At 44.9% G+C, this 17,870-nt stretch overlaps 2 protein-coding genes across 4 annotated transcripts in view; both read left to right on the top strand.

Moving 5' to 3' along the window:
* The first annotated feature begins 833 nt into the window (after window positions 1-833).
* Window positions 834-17,692, top strand: LOC114604511 (sodium/hydrogen exchanger 9B2). 2 transcript variants are annotated; one of them, XM_028744647.2, is made up of 12 exons: window positions 834-1,160; window positions 3,716-3,815; window positions 5,049-5,229; window positions 5,340-5,510; window positions 7,182-7,324; window positions 10,233-10,360; window positions 11,458-11,633; window positions 12,504-12,610; window positions 12,868-13,017; window positions 14,576-14,684; window positions 15,973-16,109; window positions 17,013-17,692. In XM_028744647.2, exons 2-12 carry the CDS (start codon window positions 3,726-3,728, stop codon window positions 17,250-17,252), a joined length of 1,632 nt encoding a protein of 543 aa, XP_028600480.2. In that variant the 5' UTR covers window positions 834-1,160; window positions 3,716-3,725; the 3' UTR covers window positions 17,253-17,692. The 2 variants fall into 2 exon arrangements, with proteins under 2 accessions (XP_028600480.2, XP_077790002.1); XM_077933876.1 differs by lacking the exon at window positions 3,716-3,815 and having other exon boundaries at window positions 838-1,160.
* The window catches only part of LOC114603894 (sodium/hydrogen exchanger 9B2-like), a 23,639-nt gene continuing 23,207 nt past the window's right edge, over window positions 17,439-17,870 (top strand). Inside the window, exon 1 of one of the 2 annotated variants that reach the window (XM_077933879.1) lies at window positions 17,439-17,569. The gene's annotated coding sequence lies outside the window, so the exon portion shown is untranslated. Of the gene's footprint in view, window positions 17,570-17,691; window positions 17,824-17,870 lie in introns of those variants that run through there. The other variant, XM_077933877.1, reaches the window with a different exon arrangement.

Genomic DNA, 17,870 nt, shown 5'->3' with positions numbered 1-17,870 from the left:
TAATGCTATCAATTAACACAATCAGAGAGAGAGAAAGAGAAGCAAAACAAAATTCATTTAGCACCAGAGAGCAGCCTTGCTTTCTTGAAAGTACAGCCTGGAAAGCCTCCAAAAACACAGGAACTGCATATCTCTTGGCTGGAAATAGGCCCCAAAGAACCTCCTTGAGATGCACAAAGCAGAATTAGATACCCGGGTTCTGTGACAGTGTATCTCAAGGCAAATCTAAAAAAATGTACTGTAGTATAAACACCGACAACTGGGAAACACTGGCCTGTGAGCGCTCCAGTTGGAGAACAGCCTTTACCAAAGGTGTCATGGGCTTTGAAGACACTCGAACGCAGGATGAAAGGGAGAAACGTGCTAAGAGAAAGGCATACTTGGCAAATCCACACCGTGATCAACTCCCGCCCGGGAACTAATGTCCCCACTGTGGAAGGACGTGTGGGTCCAGAATTGGCCTCCACAGTATGGACTTATTGGTAAAACCATGTTTATGGAAGACAATCCTACTCGGCTACGAGTGATCGCCAAAGAAGAAGAATGATAGCAAAACCACTTCAAAGCGCCTTGTTAGCGTTTCTCTCTCTCGCTGCAACAGCAGGGAATTGCGATAGGCCTGGAGAGCGCAATGGCAGCTTTAAGAGAAAGGCCACCTTTAATTAGCGTGCACCCTTATTGTGAAGTGGAATAGGCCACTGGGATCCTGCCACTCACGGTGCTGCATTTGCACCGTGGCCTTGGGCTGCCCTCTGCCAGCCAGTTGCTTCCTGGAAACAGATGTCCGCTTCCCTTTTATCTGCCAGCACTTTCCAAGGTGCGGGGTATCTTCCGCCGCGCTGCCGCTTTGCTATTACATCTGATCCCTGCAAGCGGAGCTTGGCAGCCCGCTCCCTCCAAATGGGTAAAAGGGAGGGCCCCTTATAAGGGCGGGCGCCACCAGCGTTGGGAGGGAGGCTTGGCAAAGGAACCCAGGCGAAATAGGCGTCTCCAAGCCGGCTCTGCCCACGCGTCTTGTTGCAGCGTTTTGGACGGCTTGGCGAGCTCGCCTTCTCGGCCCCCACCGCTAGCAGCGGCAGAAAGCCGGCAGCCTGCGGATCAGCAGCCACCCTCGTCGCCTTCCTGCATCTCTAGAAGGCCTGAGGCTCTTCCTTTCCTAGGTAGGCACGATTATTCCGCGCGTCCTCCTCTTTCAACCCCCCAGGAGCTGAACTGGAAGTAGGTCTGTGCGTAAAAGCGCACGCACCGCGGAACCGGCCGACTTATTTCCCACGATTCTATTTTATTCTATTTACAGAACCGCTAAAACATAGAAAAAACGGTCATTAAAAAACATTTCAACCTTGATCAAAACAATCCTGTCTGCACCTATGTAACGAAATCGAGGCAAAGAAAGCTTTCCATCAGACGCACGGTATTAGCGGCAATCTAGGCGTGATGACGCCCTTCTCTCCGCTAAGAGGAAAGGGAGGGAGCACCCGACGACCAGATTTCCCTGCGCGGGGGAAGGGCGTGTGCGCCGCACGGATGCGCCTTACATTATCTTTTGGGTTGTTGTTTTTTTACGTAGGCTTCTCCAGGCGTGCCATCCTTCCTTGGCAACTCTAAGAATCAGTTGCTCTGACTTGTTGGGAAAAGCAATCCTTTCGTTTCTATCTAGTTGCAGAAAGCAGAACCCAGAGAGTTGGCAGTATCCAGCTTGGCATTCTTGAGAATGAGCACATGTTCTTGTGGCTTGGCAGGCGCTGGCTCCCATCAGTCTTTTTTGACAAACACTCTCCAGTTAGCAAAGGAACAGAGTGACCCCCAGCCACTTACAGTTCATCAGGCAGTTAAGTACAGAATGTATGCATGTGGCTGGTCAACACTGCATTGGTGCACCCAGGGTAGTTTTCAACTAAGGTTTACTCAGACCCATTAGAATTAATCAACATTACTTAGTCATTCTCATTCATTTCAGTGAGTGTACCCTGAGTAACACATTATATAGCTGCATATCACCCCAATTTCAAATAATCCAGCAGCAGCAGCCCTGCAAGGTTGTGTAAACTGACAGTTTGGGCTATGGTGTGCGTTCAGATGCTCACCATCAAGGCATCTGAATGCTATAAGCCACATAGCAGGCCTGCTAGGGTTATAGAATCATAGAATCATAGAGTTGGAAGAGACCACAAGGGCCATCGAGTCCAACCCCCTGCCAAGCAGGAAACACCATCAGAGCACTCCTGACATATGGTTGTCAAGCCTCTGCTTAAAGACTTCCAAAGACGGAGACTCCACCACACTCCTTGGCAGCAAATTCCACTGTCGAACAGCTCTTACTGTCAGGAAGTTCTTCCTAATGTTTAGGTGGAATCTTCTTTCTTGTAGTTTGGATCCATTGCTCTGTGTCCGCTTCTCTGGAGCAGCAGAAAACAACCTTTCTCCCTCCTCTATGTGACATCCTTTTATATATTTGAACATGGCTATCATATCACCCCTTAACCTCCTCTTCTCCAGGCTAAACATGCCCAGCTCCCTTAGCCGTTCCTCATAAGGCATCGTTTCCAGGCCTTTGACCATTTTGGTTGCCCTCCTCTGGACACGTTCCAGTTTGTCAGTGTCCTTCTTGAACTGTGGTGCCCAGAACTGGACACAGTACTCCAGGTGAGGTCTGATCAGAGCAGAATACAGTGGCACTATTACTTCCCTTGGCACTATTACTTCCCTTGTAAAGTCTAGTCAACCTAAAGTAAAGTCTAGTCCAGTGTTTCCCAACCTTGTGCCTCCAGATGTTTTTGGCCTACAACTCCCATCATCCCTGACTAGCAAGACCAGTGGCAAGGGATGATGGGAATTGTAGGCCAAAAACAGCTGGAGGCACAAGGTTGGGAAACACTGGTAGTCAACCTAGACTTTACTTGCACAGCTAGCAATGACACCAGTATTTTTTAAATTTAATACTAGATGCAGGGAAGGGGGCAATTCTATTCAGGACTGCAGCACGCATTTAATCCTTTCCTCTCCAGGCACGATCCTAATTTTTTAAAATCCCCCTGCTTAGAGCAATGATTACCCTGGGTGGGGGAGCTGCCATTGAATTATGGGAATATGAAATATAATTTAGAGACCCCTCGGTCTTCATTACTTTATCGCATTTGGTGCTTAGAAAAGCTTGTTTTTGCCCACTGAAAGAGCATTAGTGTTCTGGGAGTGTGTAGTCCTTGCACAACTTTGAAAGGTCTTACTAATTTGGGTTTATTGTGGCTTGCTTTTGTATTTGTATGTCACTGTTTTTCCAATGAAGTCACTCAAAAATTTCCCAGATACAAAACTGGTGACATCCTTCCATGCCTCAGATGGAATAGTTTGGTGTATACCTTCCCTGTGATCAGGATTGGGGGGAATCTAGATGATTTTGGAAGCCAGTTCCCTTCAGCCCCGGCCAGCCAGCATGACCAATGGTCAGGGATGGTGGAGATATAGTCTAGCAACATATCGAAGACCACAGGTTCACCAATCCTGGTTTAGTGCAGACAAGCACTGATGAAGCTCAAGCAAGAAAGGGCAATTTTCTTTCTTTCTTTCTTTTAAAAAGACGAATAGCAGAAAGTCATAATGCTGATAAAAAAATATCTGGAACGGGTAGGATTTATTACACCTGAAAGTTCTATTTGTTGATTGATAGGTAACTCTACTTTTTGTTGTTGTTGTTGTTGTTGTTGTATTATCTTAGGTTGGTCAAAATGCCAGAGGACCTGGTGGCAGAGAGTGAGGAAACACTACCTGCTGCAAATGCAAGCTCAGATGTTATTCCCATGCATCTAGTAACTCAGGTACTGCTGGTTCAGATCTTTTACAACTATGGATGACCTGAATAGAAGAACGTAAGAAGAAGAGCCTGCTGGATAGGGACAGTGGCCCACCTGATCCATGATCCTGTTCTCACAGCGGCCAGCCAGATGTCTATGGGAACCTTGAAAGCAGGACCGGAGCACAACAACACACTCCCCAATGGAGTGGAGGCATAAGATAGATATTGTGGCTAGAAGCCATTGATAGACTCCTCTTCCATCAGTTTGTTTAATTCTCTTTTGAAGCCATCCAAGTTGGTGGCAATCACTGCACCCTGCAGTTGTGAATTCCATAGTTTTAAGTAATGTGCTGTGTGAATAAACACTTAATTTGGATGTCCTGAATCTTCAAGCATTCTGCTTCACTGGATGTCTGCAAGTTCTCCACCTGCTGTACCAGAGGCACAGCAAGATACCTGTCTTTTCAGTCCTGGGGTCTTCTTCTCTACCCAATTGTGTTCTCGCTAAGGGGCAGGCTCTAGGTTATGTTATTCATGCTTATTAAAAATCATACTTAAGCAAGCCACTTATATTTTTGAAGAAAAATCTGTCATGCCGGAGCATGGCTGTTAGCTCAGTTGGTTACAGCGTGATGCTGATAACGCCAAGGTTGCTGGTTTGATCCCCATATGGGCCAGCTGCATATTCCTGCATTGCAGAGAGTTGTACTAGATCAGGCATCCCCAACCTGTGGCCTTCCAGATGTTTTGGCCTACAACTCCCATGATCCCTAGCTAACAGGGCCAGTGGTCAGGGATGATGTGGCTGGGGAAACCCAGCCAGATGGGCGGGATATAAATAAATTTATTATTATTATTATTATTATTATTATTATTATTATTATTATTATCCAAAACATCTGGAGTTGGGGGTACCTGTACTAGATGACTCTTGGGTCCCTTCCAACTCACATCTGATCTAGATGGGTTCCTGCTGAAAATCCCTCCGTTGACACTCAAGAACCTCTGACATTGAAAAGGGAGTTGGCCCAGATGACCTCCAATATCCCCTTCAGCTCTAAAATTCTGAGTCTTCTTCAGAGAAATGCACAGCCCACCCTAAATGCATTTACTCAGAAGTAAACCCCATCAATTTCAGCAGCGCTTGTTTCCTTGTAAATATGCCAAGGACTCCAGCCTTGGCAGTTTGGTACTTTGGTGAAAGTCTACAAATTATGGTTGTTATCGTTGATAGCATTTCCTCGTTTTAATTCAGGAAGCCAGTATTTTGGACTCCAAAGCTGTTGATGGTCATACGCAAACTGAAGAGACTGCTCTGCTGAACAGCTGTGAGCATCAAACACAAGAGCCTGTGGTTGAGTCAAAGACATCAGGGAAACTGAGGCGAATATGTGCCTGTCCTCCACAAGGCATAATTGCCAGAATCGTGACAAATGGTATGTAAAAAGAAAGGGAAGAGGCAGGAATGTGTGAAGCTATTTTAGTAACATATCCACAAATGCTAAGAAATATATTCATGCCTCTCCAACTTTATTTCTTCTTCCAGTGGCAGCTATGGTGCTGGTCTGGGCTGTGGCCTGGTCCATTACAGGCCAAGAGTGCCTTCCTGGTGGGAACCTCTTCGGAATTTTGTTCCTCTTCTTTTCTGCTGTAATTGGTGGTAAATTTATGGGCATCATTAAACTTCCTGGTCTACCTCCATTCCCTCCCCTTCTTGGTAAGTTGTCCATAGGTTTGATTTGTGGAGATGACAGGGCAGAGATTACAGAGAGGCTTATCTGCAGTCAGATTATATAACCTGTTGGTGTTAAATTTAATTGTTAGATTAATCAACTGTAGCTTTAATTGATTAATTAGAGAGGAACAGTTTTATTTGGTGATGGCAAATTTTAATTGCTTGGGTGTATGGGTGGGCTTTTTTCTTGGGGGGGGGGGGTAGGCTAAATTATTCCTGGAGAACTTCTTTAATATGGAGTTAAAAAGAAAGGAAATGGTGCTTCTGTAAAAATTAATAAGCAAAAATAATTGACAGAATCTCAAGAAGCCATTTGCACTGTTAAATTGAATTGATTAATCAGCTAAAGGACAAGTGATTACTCACTTAAAGATCAGCTTTAATCAGTTGACAACCTTGATGTGAATCCATTCTGTTAATAGTGCAGGTATCCTCTAGGCCAGTGTTCCCCAACCTTGGGCCTCCAGCTGTTTTTGGACTACAACTCCCATCATCCCTCGCTAGCAAGACCAGTGGTCAAGGATGATGGGAATTGTAGTCCAAAAACAGCTGGAGACCCAAGGTTGGGGAACACTGCTCTAGGCTACTAAAATCTTTCACAGAGATTTTCTTGGTGCTGAAGAAACTCTTGGAGTGAGGAAGTACTATTTTTAGTTAAATTGAAGCATGTTGTTTAATTTTTTAAAATCTCTGCAACATCTTGAGAAGGTAGGTAGATTCTATCAGGTCATGGTCCTATGAGTAAGTGACTTGGTAGTTCTACATATGATAACTTTCCCAATCTACAGAATATCAACTTTAAGTTCCATTGACAATGTGACTTTTACAGATCAGGTACACTGTCTTTTTGCTTAACCTGTCCCATAGGATTGTTGTGAAACTACCGTATTTTTCGTCCCATAGGACGCTCCGTCCCATAGGACGCACCTAGTTTTTTGGGGGGGAAATAAAAGGGGGGAAATTTCCTTTATTTCCCCCCCAAAACCAGGTCGGGGAACAGCGGTATGGCGGTGCTCCGCCTCCCCGCTGTCCCCCGAGCTTGTGGGGCTGGCCGATGTCTGCCCGGCGCGAGGGGCACTCTGCTTCAGGGCGCATTGCGCGCTGGGCGGCAGGCTGCTATTTGCAGCCTGGGGAGCCCTGTGGGAACTCCCGCAGGCTCCCCAGGCTTGCTGATAGCTTCCTGAAGCCTGGAGAGCGAGAGGGGTCGGTGCACACCGACCCCTCTCGCTCTCCAAGCTTCAGCGAAAGCCTGTATTCGCCCCATAGGACACACACAGATTTCCCCTTCATTTTTGGAGGGGAAAAAGTGCATCCTATAGGGCGAAAAATACGGTAATACAGGGGAAACTGTTGTATGCCTAAACTGAGTTCCTAAGAGGAAGGGTGGAATACAAATATGAAAAATTATATGCTGGGAAGCATATTTGACTGAATGCCAGGAGTATGGAAATAGGATTTTCCATTAGATCTGCAAATTCAGGAATTTGCATTAATCTACCCCCCTGTGTTGTAACCACTGGTTCATATTCCTCCTCTTGAGCTTTTGGTACAGGCTGTATTTCTGTGAGGACAGAATGCTTAACCTGCAAAGGCATCTAATCTTATTCAGAATTTTTTCAGGCAGTGTGTTTTCCCGTTCTCTGTTCCTTTTAGGGATGCTGCTTGTTGGATTTCTCCTCAGAAATGCCCCAATGATCAGTAACATAGTCCGGATCAAAGTGAAATGGGCAGTTGCCCTGAAAAATATCGCCCTCTCCATTATCTTGGCTCGTGCTGGCCTTGGCCTTGACCCAAAGGTAGAACATTAAATGGTACTGTTGAATATCTCTTACTGGTGTTTAGAATCTCCTTTCCTGTAACTTGAATCCATTGGTTCAGGTCTTAGCCTCCAGAGCAGGAGAAAACAAGCTTGCTGCATCTTCCATGTGACAGCCCTTTAGATATTTGAGGATGGCTATCATATCTCTTCTCAGTCTCCATTTTACCAGGCTAAACATATCCAATCCCCTAAACCGTTCCTCATATAAGGCTTGGTTTAAGCTTAAGTTCTTGTAAATTTTGCATGAGGAAAACAGTTGTTCTGTGTGGGGAAGCCTGTTACCCCCATGCAGAACTGATTGTTCACTTCATGGCCTTTTTGAACCTATAACTAATTTCCATCTATTTCTAAGCCATGTTCAGATGGCAGAATTTAATAAGCTATGAGTTGTGTTTGGATGCAAGAATGAGACACTCTCACACACATCCCTCACTTGTCCTCTTCTGGTGTGGTTGTGAGGCAGAAACTGGGAGCTTCTGTTTTTGATTAACCACAGTTCAACCTATTGTTCAAATCTTGGATTATGGTTAGTCTTAACTATGGTTTGTCGCAAGAAACCAGCTTCATGAACTGTGGCTCGAAGTTGGCTTGTTTCAGTCATAGTTTCTCCAGGTTTGGACGACACAGAAAGCAGTGGTTAATATAAAATGAAGACTTCTCCACTTCTTGTGGCTGTGTCACATAAGCTCACTGTGGCTGCATGGTTTAGCATGGCTTCTGCACAAGGTCATTGTAAGCTCAGCTCACAGGGGGAAGTACTCTTCCCCATCACCAATTCCAATTCCACATGCTCGCTTGATAATATTCTGTTTTTTTTTTATATAAATTTTTATTGAGTTTTCAAATTTTTAAAAGACAGACAAACATATAAAGACAGAACAAAACATACATGATTACATAGCCTTACTTTCATTACCTTCTTTCATTGACTTCCCCGCACCCCCCTTCCCACATTCCAGTTTCATTAATTATCTCAGCAAGTTATTTGCTCTCCTCCCTTAAATATTTCTTATCTTTTCTTAAAATTTATCACTTATGCTTGACCCAATTTAACTTATCCAATTTTACACAATAATTCCTTTCTCTAAGGACGGCCTAAATTCTCTCCCATGAATTCCTCCCTTCACATATTACATCAAAAATCATAATACAGCTGTTCTAAATCTCAAATTTTAACTATTCTACTCTCCCCTCCTCCCCTGCCCCGGTTTCTGTCCCTTCCCAAACTAATGTCCCAATAGATTGGCTGCTTTAGCCCGGGTTTCTCACATCGGAGGCTCTTAAGCCCCAGTTAGTCTCTCTCCACCAATTTTGTTGGTAGTCCATTTTGTTGGCCCTGTCTTCTTGAGGAGGTTCTGTCACCAGCCCCTCATTTTTTTCTCCTTCCAAGTCAGTGAATATCAGTTTCTGCTCAGGACCACTCAGTCTCTCATACTCCAGCCTAATGAAAAAGTCCCAATCATACTTGTTTACTCTTATATAGTCCAATATTCCAGTTATTCCGGGGACTTCTTCCTTTGTCTTTCTCCCCTTTTGCAGATTTGTGGTCCACTTGTCATTTTCTTTGTTTCCTTTGTTCCCAGAGGTTGCAGGCTTTTGGTTGGTTTTTTCCACCTGAAATTCCTCTCCTTCTTCCTCTTCTTTTTCCCCCAGTTCCAAAGTTATCTCCTCCTCTGCAGCTGCAGAATTTCTTTCCATCAACTTTGTATCATTAGCAGAGTTACTCAGTTCCAAACCGAAAGTCTCCAGTTGTTTACTTATTGTGGTACTTTGCTCTTGTAAAGTTCCCACGAGAAAGAACATCCTTTCAATCTCTGCCCATAGTTTCCCTTCTGCAGCCATTGCAATGTCTTTAGTTCCCTCCAGGGGGATTTCCATCATGATCCTATTCCAACAGTCCGTTACTTGTTGTTCCCAGCCACTTTGTTATTCCCAGTCACTTTGTTTCAAAAAGTTCAATTTTAATGTAGCTCTTTTAATCCGAAAAGATACTAATAACACAGTTCCAAGTCTTTACCGCTCGTTTGACAGCTCTTTTGACAGCTGTCAAACTCTTTATTCTTTTTCCTCGGGCTCCCACGCAGGGCGCTCCCGGGTCCAAGGGGGGGGATTGCCAAGAGGAAAAAAAATAATAAAAATTCCTGAAATTCTGCTCTTTTCCACTCCAGCACAATCACTTTGTAATCCAATTCGTGAGAGTTATCTATTTAAGCGCCAAAGTCTTTCCGCCTTAGTGCTCCTCTCCTTGCTTTGAATCTTTCTGTGGGGGGGGGGGTGCGGACTTCCTTTTAACACACCCCCGATCGTACTCAATTTTAGGTATAAAACTTTTAATGCCAAAATTCCCTTCTACTCACGGGTTATTTGTTTCAGTCCAAATTTCAGGAAGAAAGATAGCGCTCTCCGGTCATGGCTCGCGGCTTCGCTCCGCCAAGGCAGCGATCGACTCTCAGCGCCACGCCACTCTCCGGTCCACTCCGTAGCCTTTAAAAAGGCTCTTCGCGGGTCGGGGAGGGCGTTTAAGGTGCCCACCGAGTCACCATGTCCGCAGGCTTCAGCGCCTGCGGTTTCTAAGGGTCCCCGCGTCGCCGGCACGGCAAGACCCGTCCTTAGCGGAGCCGATTCCCTCCGGAGCTCGGAGGGAATCCGCCATTACCCGTTCACGCTATCCCGGAAGTCGCTTGATAATATTCTGATCTCTTCTCTCCATCCCTGTTTGCTCTTGTAGTGAGAACCTCTGTTGATCCCAGAAAGAGATGAACTTCACACCCCTTACCTCCAAGCACCCTTCTTCTGTCCTATATTATGAAAGTTGAGCAGAGCAAAACTCAATGGGGTTTCTTCTGCACTGGTGCTGCTGATGTGTTAATATGCTTGTCTTTCAGGCTCTGAAAAAACTGAAGGCTGTCTGCTTAAGATTAAGCGTGGGGCCCTGCATAGTGGAAGCATGTGCGGCAGCTGTCTTGTCTCACTTTCTCATGCACCTGCCTTGGCACTGGGGATTTATGTTAGGGTGAGCAGCTTTTTCCAGCTTTTTTTGGGGGGGGTTCCCTGACCATTAGGTCCAGTCATGACCAACTCTGGGGTTGCGGCACTCATCTCTCTTTATTGGCCAAGGGTCCCGGCGTACAGCTTCCGGGTCATGTGGCCAGCATGACTAAGCCGCATCTGGCGAACCAGAGCAGCGCACGGGAACGCCGTTTACCTTTCCGCGGAGCGGTACCTATTTATCTACTTGCACTTTGATGTGCTTTCGAACTGCTAGGTTGGTAGGAGCAGGGACCGAGCAATGGGAGCTCACCCCGTCACGGGGATTCAAACCTCCGACCTTCTGATCGGCAAGTCCTAGGCTCTGTGGTTTAACCCACAGCGCCACCCGCATCCCATTTCCAGCTTAGAAATGATGTATTTCTTTTTCTTGAACTAAAACTACCTTACATGAAAAACATTGATTTTAAGTGCACCTGCCACTTATATTTTGGTTTTCTTTAATTTCTGCATTGTAAAACAGTACAGTGGTACCTTGGGTTACAGACGCTTCAGGTTACAGACTCCGCTAACCCAGAAATAGTACCTCAGGTTAAGAACTTTGCTTCAGGATGAGAACAGAAATTGCGCGGCGGCGGCAGCAGCATGGCAGCAGCAGGAGGCCCCATTAGCTAAAGTGGTACCTCAGGTTAAGAACAGTTTCAGGTTAAGAATGGACCTCCAAAATGAATTAAGTTCTTAACCCGAGGTACCACTGTATCCGTGCTCTCTTCTAGCAGTTCTAGGAAGCATAGGAAGCTGCCTTGGGCTGAGGCTTTGTACGCATTATTGGCTTGAAACGCAGCTAGGTCATTCTTCTTCTCTGTTTGGATGGAAGCCAGTTTGTGGGAAAACACATTGAAAATCAGTACAGTGGTACCTCGGGTTACGTTACCTTTGGGTAATGTAATTTCGAGTTACAAACGCAGCAAACCTGGAAGTGTATATTTTTCAGGGTAGGTACGGACCCCTGGGACAAATTAAGCTCGTATCCAGAAGGTCCAGTTTTGTATTTCATAAGAGGAAGTGGAGGAAATGTGCCCACAAACAGGCGTGAAGGGCTGATAGTGTGTTTTTGTTCAGATTTGTTTTAGGCGCTGTGTCCCCTGCTGTAGTTGTCCCCTCGATGCTGATTTTGCAAGCGGGAGGCTATGGTGTTGACAAGGGCGTCCCCACCTTGCTTATGGCTGCTGGGAGCTTTGATGACATCCTGGCTATTACGGGCTTCAATACCTGCTTAGGGATGGCCTTCTCCTCAGGTATCCTGGCTACTTCATAGAATCGATGAGCACTTGAATATGTCTTTCTTATTGATGTGATCATTTGCTACATACAGGTGATGAATTGCATGGGTGCTTTGCATGGAATAAGAAAACCCACAATGTACCCCACTTGCAATCTGAAGTGGCACTCGCCTTTGCTTGTGAAACCTGGTGCCTTAGGGTGGAAGCTGGTGGGAGGCTGATTCTGTTGCCATAAGGCCGGAGTCGGCAACCAATTTTGAGGCGGGCCTGGAGTAAAAAATAGATGCAACGAAGCCTTTCCTCTCCCTCCTCTCTCTCTCTTACTAACACCTCCTTTACCACCTTGCCCTCCTTGCTACCTGCATGAAATGTGGCTGAGGGCAACAGATTGCCCACTCCTGCCATAAAGCGTTATATTAGAATGCCTGTGGCTTTCTTCCATAGTCCTACCTTTTGTATAAAGCTAATCATCACTTTGGATATTTCCTCTGGTAGTTCCTTAGCAACAGGGCTGTCTTAAGCATATGTGGCGCCGGGGTGCAAAGATCTGCCCAGCGCCCCGCCCCCCCGCCCCCCCGTTGCCCAGTCCCAGGCGTGCAGGAGGGCAGAGCTGGCAGGCTGCCTCAGCATCTCGCTGACTCGGTCGCCCCCAAACTCACAGCGCAGAGCCGCCTGCAGCAGAAGAGCCCGCCATGGTGCTCCGACCGACGGGTGGGCTCTTCTCCGGACTCAGGTCTCGGGCCCTGGACACTTGGCCTGGCGCCCCTGAGAGCCAGGCGCCCGGGTGCCCCACACCCCTAGCGCCTATGGGTAAGACGGCCCTGCTTAGCAAGGAGATTGTTCAAAAATCCATTTGAGCCACCTTCTTCCGCTTTGCCAAAACAGGCTCCATCCTTGAAAATATCTTTCGTGGTGTGCTGGAAGTTGCTGTCGGTATAGTAGCTGGTGGCCTTTTGGGAGTTTTCGTTTGCTACTTCCCAAGCAAGGATCAGGTAAAGAGGAAAAACATTTTGGAGACTCTGTTTTGGAGCATGAGAAGCAGGGAATGGTTAAAAAGAACTCTCTATCCTTTAGCTGAAAATATTTAAAAGTGATTAATAATAATAATAATAATAATAATAATAATAATAATAATATAGATTTTTCACTCATGCAGATCTATTAATATTTTATTCTCTTCAAGCTTTCTTCTCATCTGTAGCATGACATTTTCCTCTGCTGTCTTCCATTTTTTATCTCCTGATCCTAGGCATCCCTTGTATGCAAGAGAGCATTCTTTGTGGTGGGTCTATCTGTGTTTGCTGTTTTTGGCAGCACGTATTTTGGCTTCCCTGGATCCGGTGGGCTCTGCACAATTGTCTTGGCATTTCTGGCTGGTATGGTGTGGTCTGATGAGAAGGTGAGCGTTCGGTTAACACCCTGTCCAAAAATCACACTGGTTCCGAAATAAGAGAGTTGTGAAATAGATCTAATGCCATTAAGATTTCCTTACAGTAGCTGGTTATTATTAACTTAGGCACTGGAAACAATTGTCTTGGCCAGCAAAGGAGATTAGTGCACAAAGATGGGCTTTCTCCTCTTGATGCAGATGCAAATCCCATTGAACTGACTGGGTCTATCTTTCAATGAGAATGGGAATGGGCATCTCTGCCCCACTATTTGTTGCAAATAGAGCAAGATCAGGGCCAGTGAATCCTAGAGACTGAAAGTCAGGAAAATAGACAATTACAAGCAGGGGCTGCAGCAAAATGTTGCAATAGGAAATGCAGCAGCTCAGGGTGGTACTTTTGCAAACCTTGGTGTTGCCCTGAGGCTGCAGCTTGTGCAGCTAGTGCAGTTTTCTGGCTGCATAAAGCAGTGGCTTCTAAACTTTGGAAATAGAGGGAATGGTATGTTGGAACAAGCTGTTGAACAAATAGGCTTAAATACCGTCACACAAAAAATGTCAATTCAGCCAGGATTTATTCTAAAAGGTGTGTCTTACATAATCCAAGTTGTCTTATCAAGTCAGCCCTGTGTTTAAAAACAAGCCTTGGCAACCAGGAATTCCACACAGGTGAGAGTACAAGAAAAGGAGGAACAGAACTTGCTGCCTGCAAAAGGTTTCCCAGCCTGTTTTTTGCCCATAAGACAAGCGCCTCTTATGAGTAAAAACCAGGAAATTATTTATTTATCTTTTTAATAAAATGTATGTAACACTCGATTGCAAAAAAACCCCAAAACCCTCAAAGTGGTTTACAAAAAAGTTAAAACAATAAAACGAAGAGAAACTTAGAACCATACTTTAAACCAGGGGTTGGCAACCTAAGGCCCAAGGGGCCACAAGCGGCCCATGGGGGTCGTTTAACCTGCCCATGGACCCCCACCGCCTGCTCGGTCGGCTCCCATGCGCCACGCTAAACCAGTGCGGAGCAGAGTGAGGATCACCTTCTGCGACGCTGGCTGACTTCCCATTGGCTACAGGAAGCTCCTGCAGCCAATGGGAAGCTGTGCACGCCATAGCATTTGCCCATGCGTGCGCACGTACTCCAGCCCACCGCATCGTCTGTGGGACCGTGAACCGGCCCAAGCCACGAAAACTTTGCCAACCCCTACTTTAAACCATACTAAAAAGAGTTTACGATTGCCTCAACTTTCTAAGCATCTGGGTTAGGCTTGCCTAAACAGGAATGTTTTAACAGGTGCAAGTAAACATTTTTGCAGGCCACTTTAGGGGGCTGGGTAGCCTCGTTACCAGAATAGTTCCTCCAGGACATATTTGAAAGTCAATTAATACTGTTTTATAAATAAAAATAGAATCAAACTTGCACGGTTTGAACAGCTTTTAAAATTCATGCTTGATATGATTATTGAAGGGGTAATTTTACATGTGTCTCCATCCCCCCCAGCCCAATACTGGTGTGGGAAGCAATGCTGTCTGTCTTTCAATGCTGTCTGTCTTTGCTCTCCCCCTGCAGAGGAAAGTTGAAAAGATTGTTGCGGTTGCCTGGCAAATCTTTGAACCCTTCCTGTTTGGCTTAATTGGAGCTGAAATATCAATTTCATCTCTCGGACTTGAAACAGTTGGTAGGTCTCCTAAAGAAAGCACCGACATTCTGTGAACTAACTAGCTCACCTTTTGAGGGGTACTATTATTATTATTATTATTATTATTATTATTATTATTATTATTATTATTAGAATTTATATACTGCCCTATACCCGGAAGTCTCAGGGTGGTTCAGAGTCCTTCTTCCAAAGCTAGGAAAACTTGGAAGCTTTTTGTAAGAAAATGTGAAAAATCTTACGTTGTTATGGTAGCTACGTTATTATACGCTACGTGGTAGGCTGGTTTATTTATCTGAAACCCAACCATTTGGTACAATGATGCGCAAGATGGTTTAGAATTGATTTCAATGCAGGCATGCGTGCACACAAACACAATCTCAAAATGCACACAACCCAGCAGCCTTTAATCCCCTGGTTGATGGATTGGGATTCCAGGGTGTTTATTGCAGTTTTGTTCTTTTTGGCAGGGAAAGGGGCAGTGAAGCGAGCTCCCTTCACCTGTTCCTTCTCTATCATATGGGTGGAGACCGTGGAGTAATGATCTTCTTTCCTGAGTCCAGTTTGTCGGTGGCAGTCATTGCTATATTATAGTTGGGAAACTGAGGTTGGGAGAGACCAACTCCCTAACAGGTCATCCAAGGAGTTTATAGCAGGTGCAAGATTCAAACTGGGGACTTCCCAATTCATAGCTTAGAGACTAAGCCACTATTTGACACCAGCACGTGCCAGCCTTGAAGTTGAACTCACTTGTTCCTAACTGACTTCCCAGCTACTAGCAACTAATAATGTCCTAATCAATTTGGTTAATTGCTCCAATGTTTCAATAATTATTTTAAGTAAAATATAAATTTGGGCCCAGAGTTCTCAGGATATTCAGTCTTGTTTTGCTCTGCATTGCAAAACTGCTTAATCTTATTTCCGTGTTTGTCTTGTCTGATCTGGAAGCGATCTACAGCCTTCAATCAATGCACATAGATTTCCATTTTCTGTTTTCTTACAAAGTTGAAATCTGGCAGAGGTGATGAAAATGCATCCATTTGACTCTTGGTGTTTTAGGTTATTAATTAGCTATTATGAACAAACACATCTACCTTGAGTTCTTATTTTGAAGGTAGACAGGATGCCAACAGATTAGTAAAAATAGTGTTGCTGTTGACGGCTGTGTTTGCAAAAACAATTGCAAAGGTTTTCTAGCTGTTGCTGCTTCATCTGAATAATATCTGCCTGCCTCTATTGACCCATGCCTTTGGTTGTTCTTACTAATAAGATGAAGGCCAGGCTAATGAGTCATATTTCTCTGTTGCAGGGCTTTGTGTGGCTACACTGGGAGTTGCACTGATAGTCCGAATTGTGACAACATTCCTGTTGATGTTTTGTGCCGGCTTTGACCTCAAGGAGAAAATATTTATTTCACTGGCATGGATCCCCAAAGCAACCATCCAGGTGCAGTATGCAGTAACAGACCTGTATGTTCTACAAACAAGGGGGTTAACAGTGTATTACTTAAAGGTATTTTTGCTATGGAACACTATGGTATACTACTACAAATATGTATTTTCAGCCCATCTAATAAACTGTCAAGAGCGAGTCCTGGGCAGCAGCTAATTAGTAATAGGTCATATTTTGGAGGAGTCAGCAATACAAACCCACAACACATCATGGCCACCAAAGGGAATCGAAGCTTTAGCATAGCCTTTCTGCTATGGGTTTGCTTCCATTTGGTTGTGTCTTGGCACCTGCTCAGGAGTCAGCAGCATGAAGAACATAAGATGAGCATTCTGCCCCAGTTCTCGGTGCTTTTTTCTTTGTCCCTCGATTAAAAGAAAGCAACCGAGTTGCATAATAAAGGTGGGCACATCGCTAGAGGTGGATTGGGCCCCTGCGCCACCAAAGGTAGTCAAGATTAATCCATCTGAACTTTAGAAGCATAGATGGATCATTTGAATTGTCCTCCTAAGGCTCTTGAAAGCGATGATCCCAAACGATTGCTTTGATAATGAACTTCCCAGGAGGCAAGTTGGTGCATTCTGCATCAGTCATAGCAATTGAATATGAGAGGGACCTTTGAAGACTGGTCTGTTGTAGTATCTTCAAAGCTTGATTACATAAGAAAGGACCTGTTGGATCCCCACATGAGACTCTTTTTCACACTTTTGTCCCTATAACACCAACATTGGGAGACTCTGAACCGGAAGGTGAGGGTTTAAAGAAACCTGTTTTCTTGAATGCTTTAGCTGAGATTCCTGCATTACAGAGGGTTGGACTAGATGGCTCTTGCGATCCCTTCCAACTCTACAATTCTGTGAATCTTCACAATGATGGTTTTGTTGTTCTGTCTCCTGCCAGGCTGCAATTGGTTCTGTTGCCTTAGATACAGCACGAAGTCAAGGTGAAAAGGACACAGAGATGAAATATGGCATGGATATCTTGACAGTGGCTTTCCTGGGAATCCTGATCACAGCTCCAATTGGAGCGCTGATCATTGGCCTGGCAGGGCCCCGACTTCTACACAAGGCTACTGAAGCAAACAGTGATGGTCATGGACATGAAGCAAGAGAAGAAATGGAAACAACTGGAGCAGTGTAAGGGTCAGGGAATGGCCCCAGAATCATATAAATCAGTACTCTGCACTATCTAGGTATCACAGTGTCCCTTAGTGGCTTGCAGAAGTCTGAAAGTCCATGGAATACGTTGCAATCAGAGGACTAATGGATTGATTGAATTAAATCAACCTCTTCAGCCTTGACTTGGAATTTCTTGAGAGCTGTCACAAGCAGAGTACATCCTTTGGACATGCCACTTCACTGCTGAAATATGATCAGTCTGATTTGGGAATATGAGTGCCAACAAAAGGAAACTTTTGAGGTGGTTCCTGAGAATTAATAAAGTTCTGGAGCAGGAAGGTATACAGGATTGATAATGTAAACAAATAACTAAAAGTGAGATCTTGGATTTTTGAAACAGCTCATTCATGTTCAGTAGACAGTATGTTCCCAGTTTTTGGAATAAACTTTCACCACCAGATATTTAGTTTCCTTTCTTATATCCTAAAATATCACAGTGTTTTAAATAGAGGTTTCGCCCAAATAACAGAATATTGCAGTGCAATTGGACACACGTGTCCTCAGATGTAAGCCCCGCAGAGCTTTAATGGCAGGTAAGTCTGTATGTGATTCAAGCTTTAATTAATCTATTTGATTACTT

This window comes from Podarcis muralis, chromosome 9 (genome assembly GCF_964188315.1).
Source record: "Podarcis muralis chromosome 9, rPodMur119.hap1.1, whole genome shotgun sequence".
Classification (NCBI taxonomy): domain Eukaryota; kingdom Metazoa; phylum Chordata; class Lepidosauria; order Squamata; family Lacertidae; genus Podarcis; species Podarcis muralis.
Note: the sequence above shows the minus strand (reverse complement) of the source record. Positions and strands in the feature narration are given on the sequence as shown.

Coding starts and splice junctions, on each gene's coding strand:
- LOC114604511 (XM_028744647.2), top strand. CDS start 3,726: ATGCCAGAGGACCTGGTGGCAGAGAGTGAGGAAACACTACCTGCTGCA. Junction 3,816..5,048: donor CCATGCATCTAGTAACTCAG/GTACTGCTGGTT, acceptor GTTTTAATTCAG/GAAGCCAGTATTTTGGACTC. Junction 12,611..12,867: donor ACTTCCCAAGCAAGGATCAG/GTAAAGAGGAAA, acceptor TCCTGATCCTAG/GCATCCCTTGTATGCAAGAG.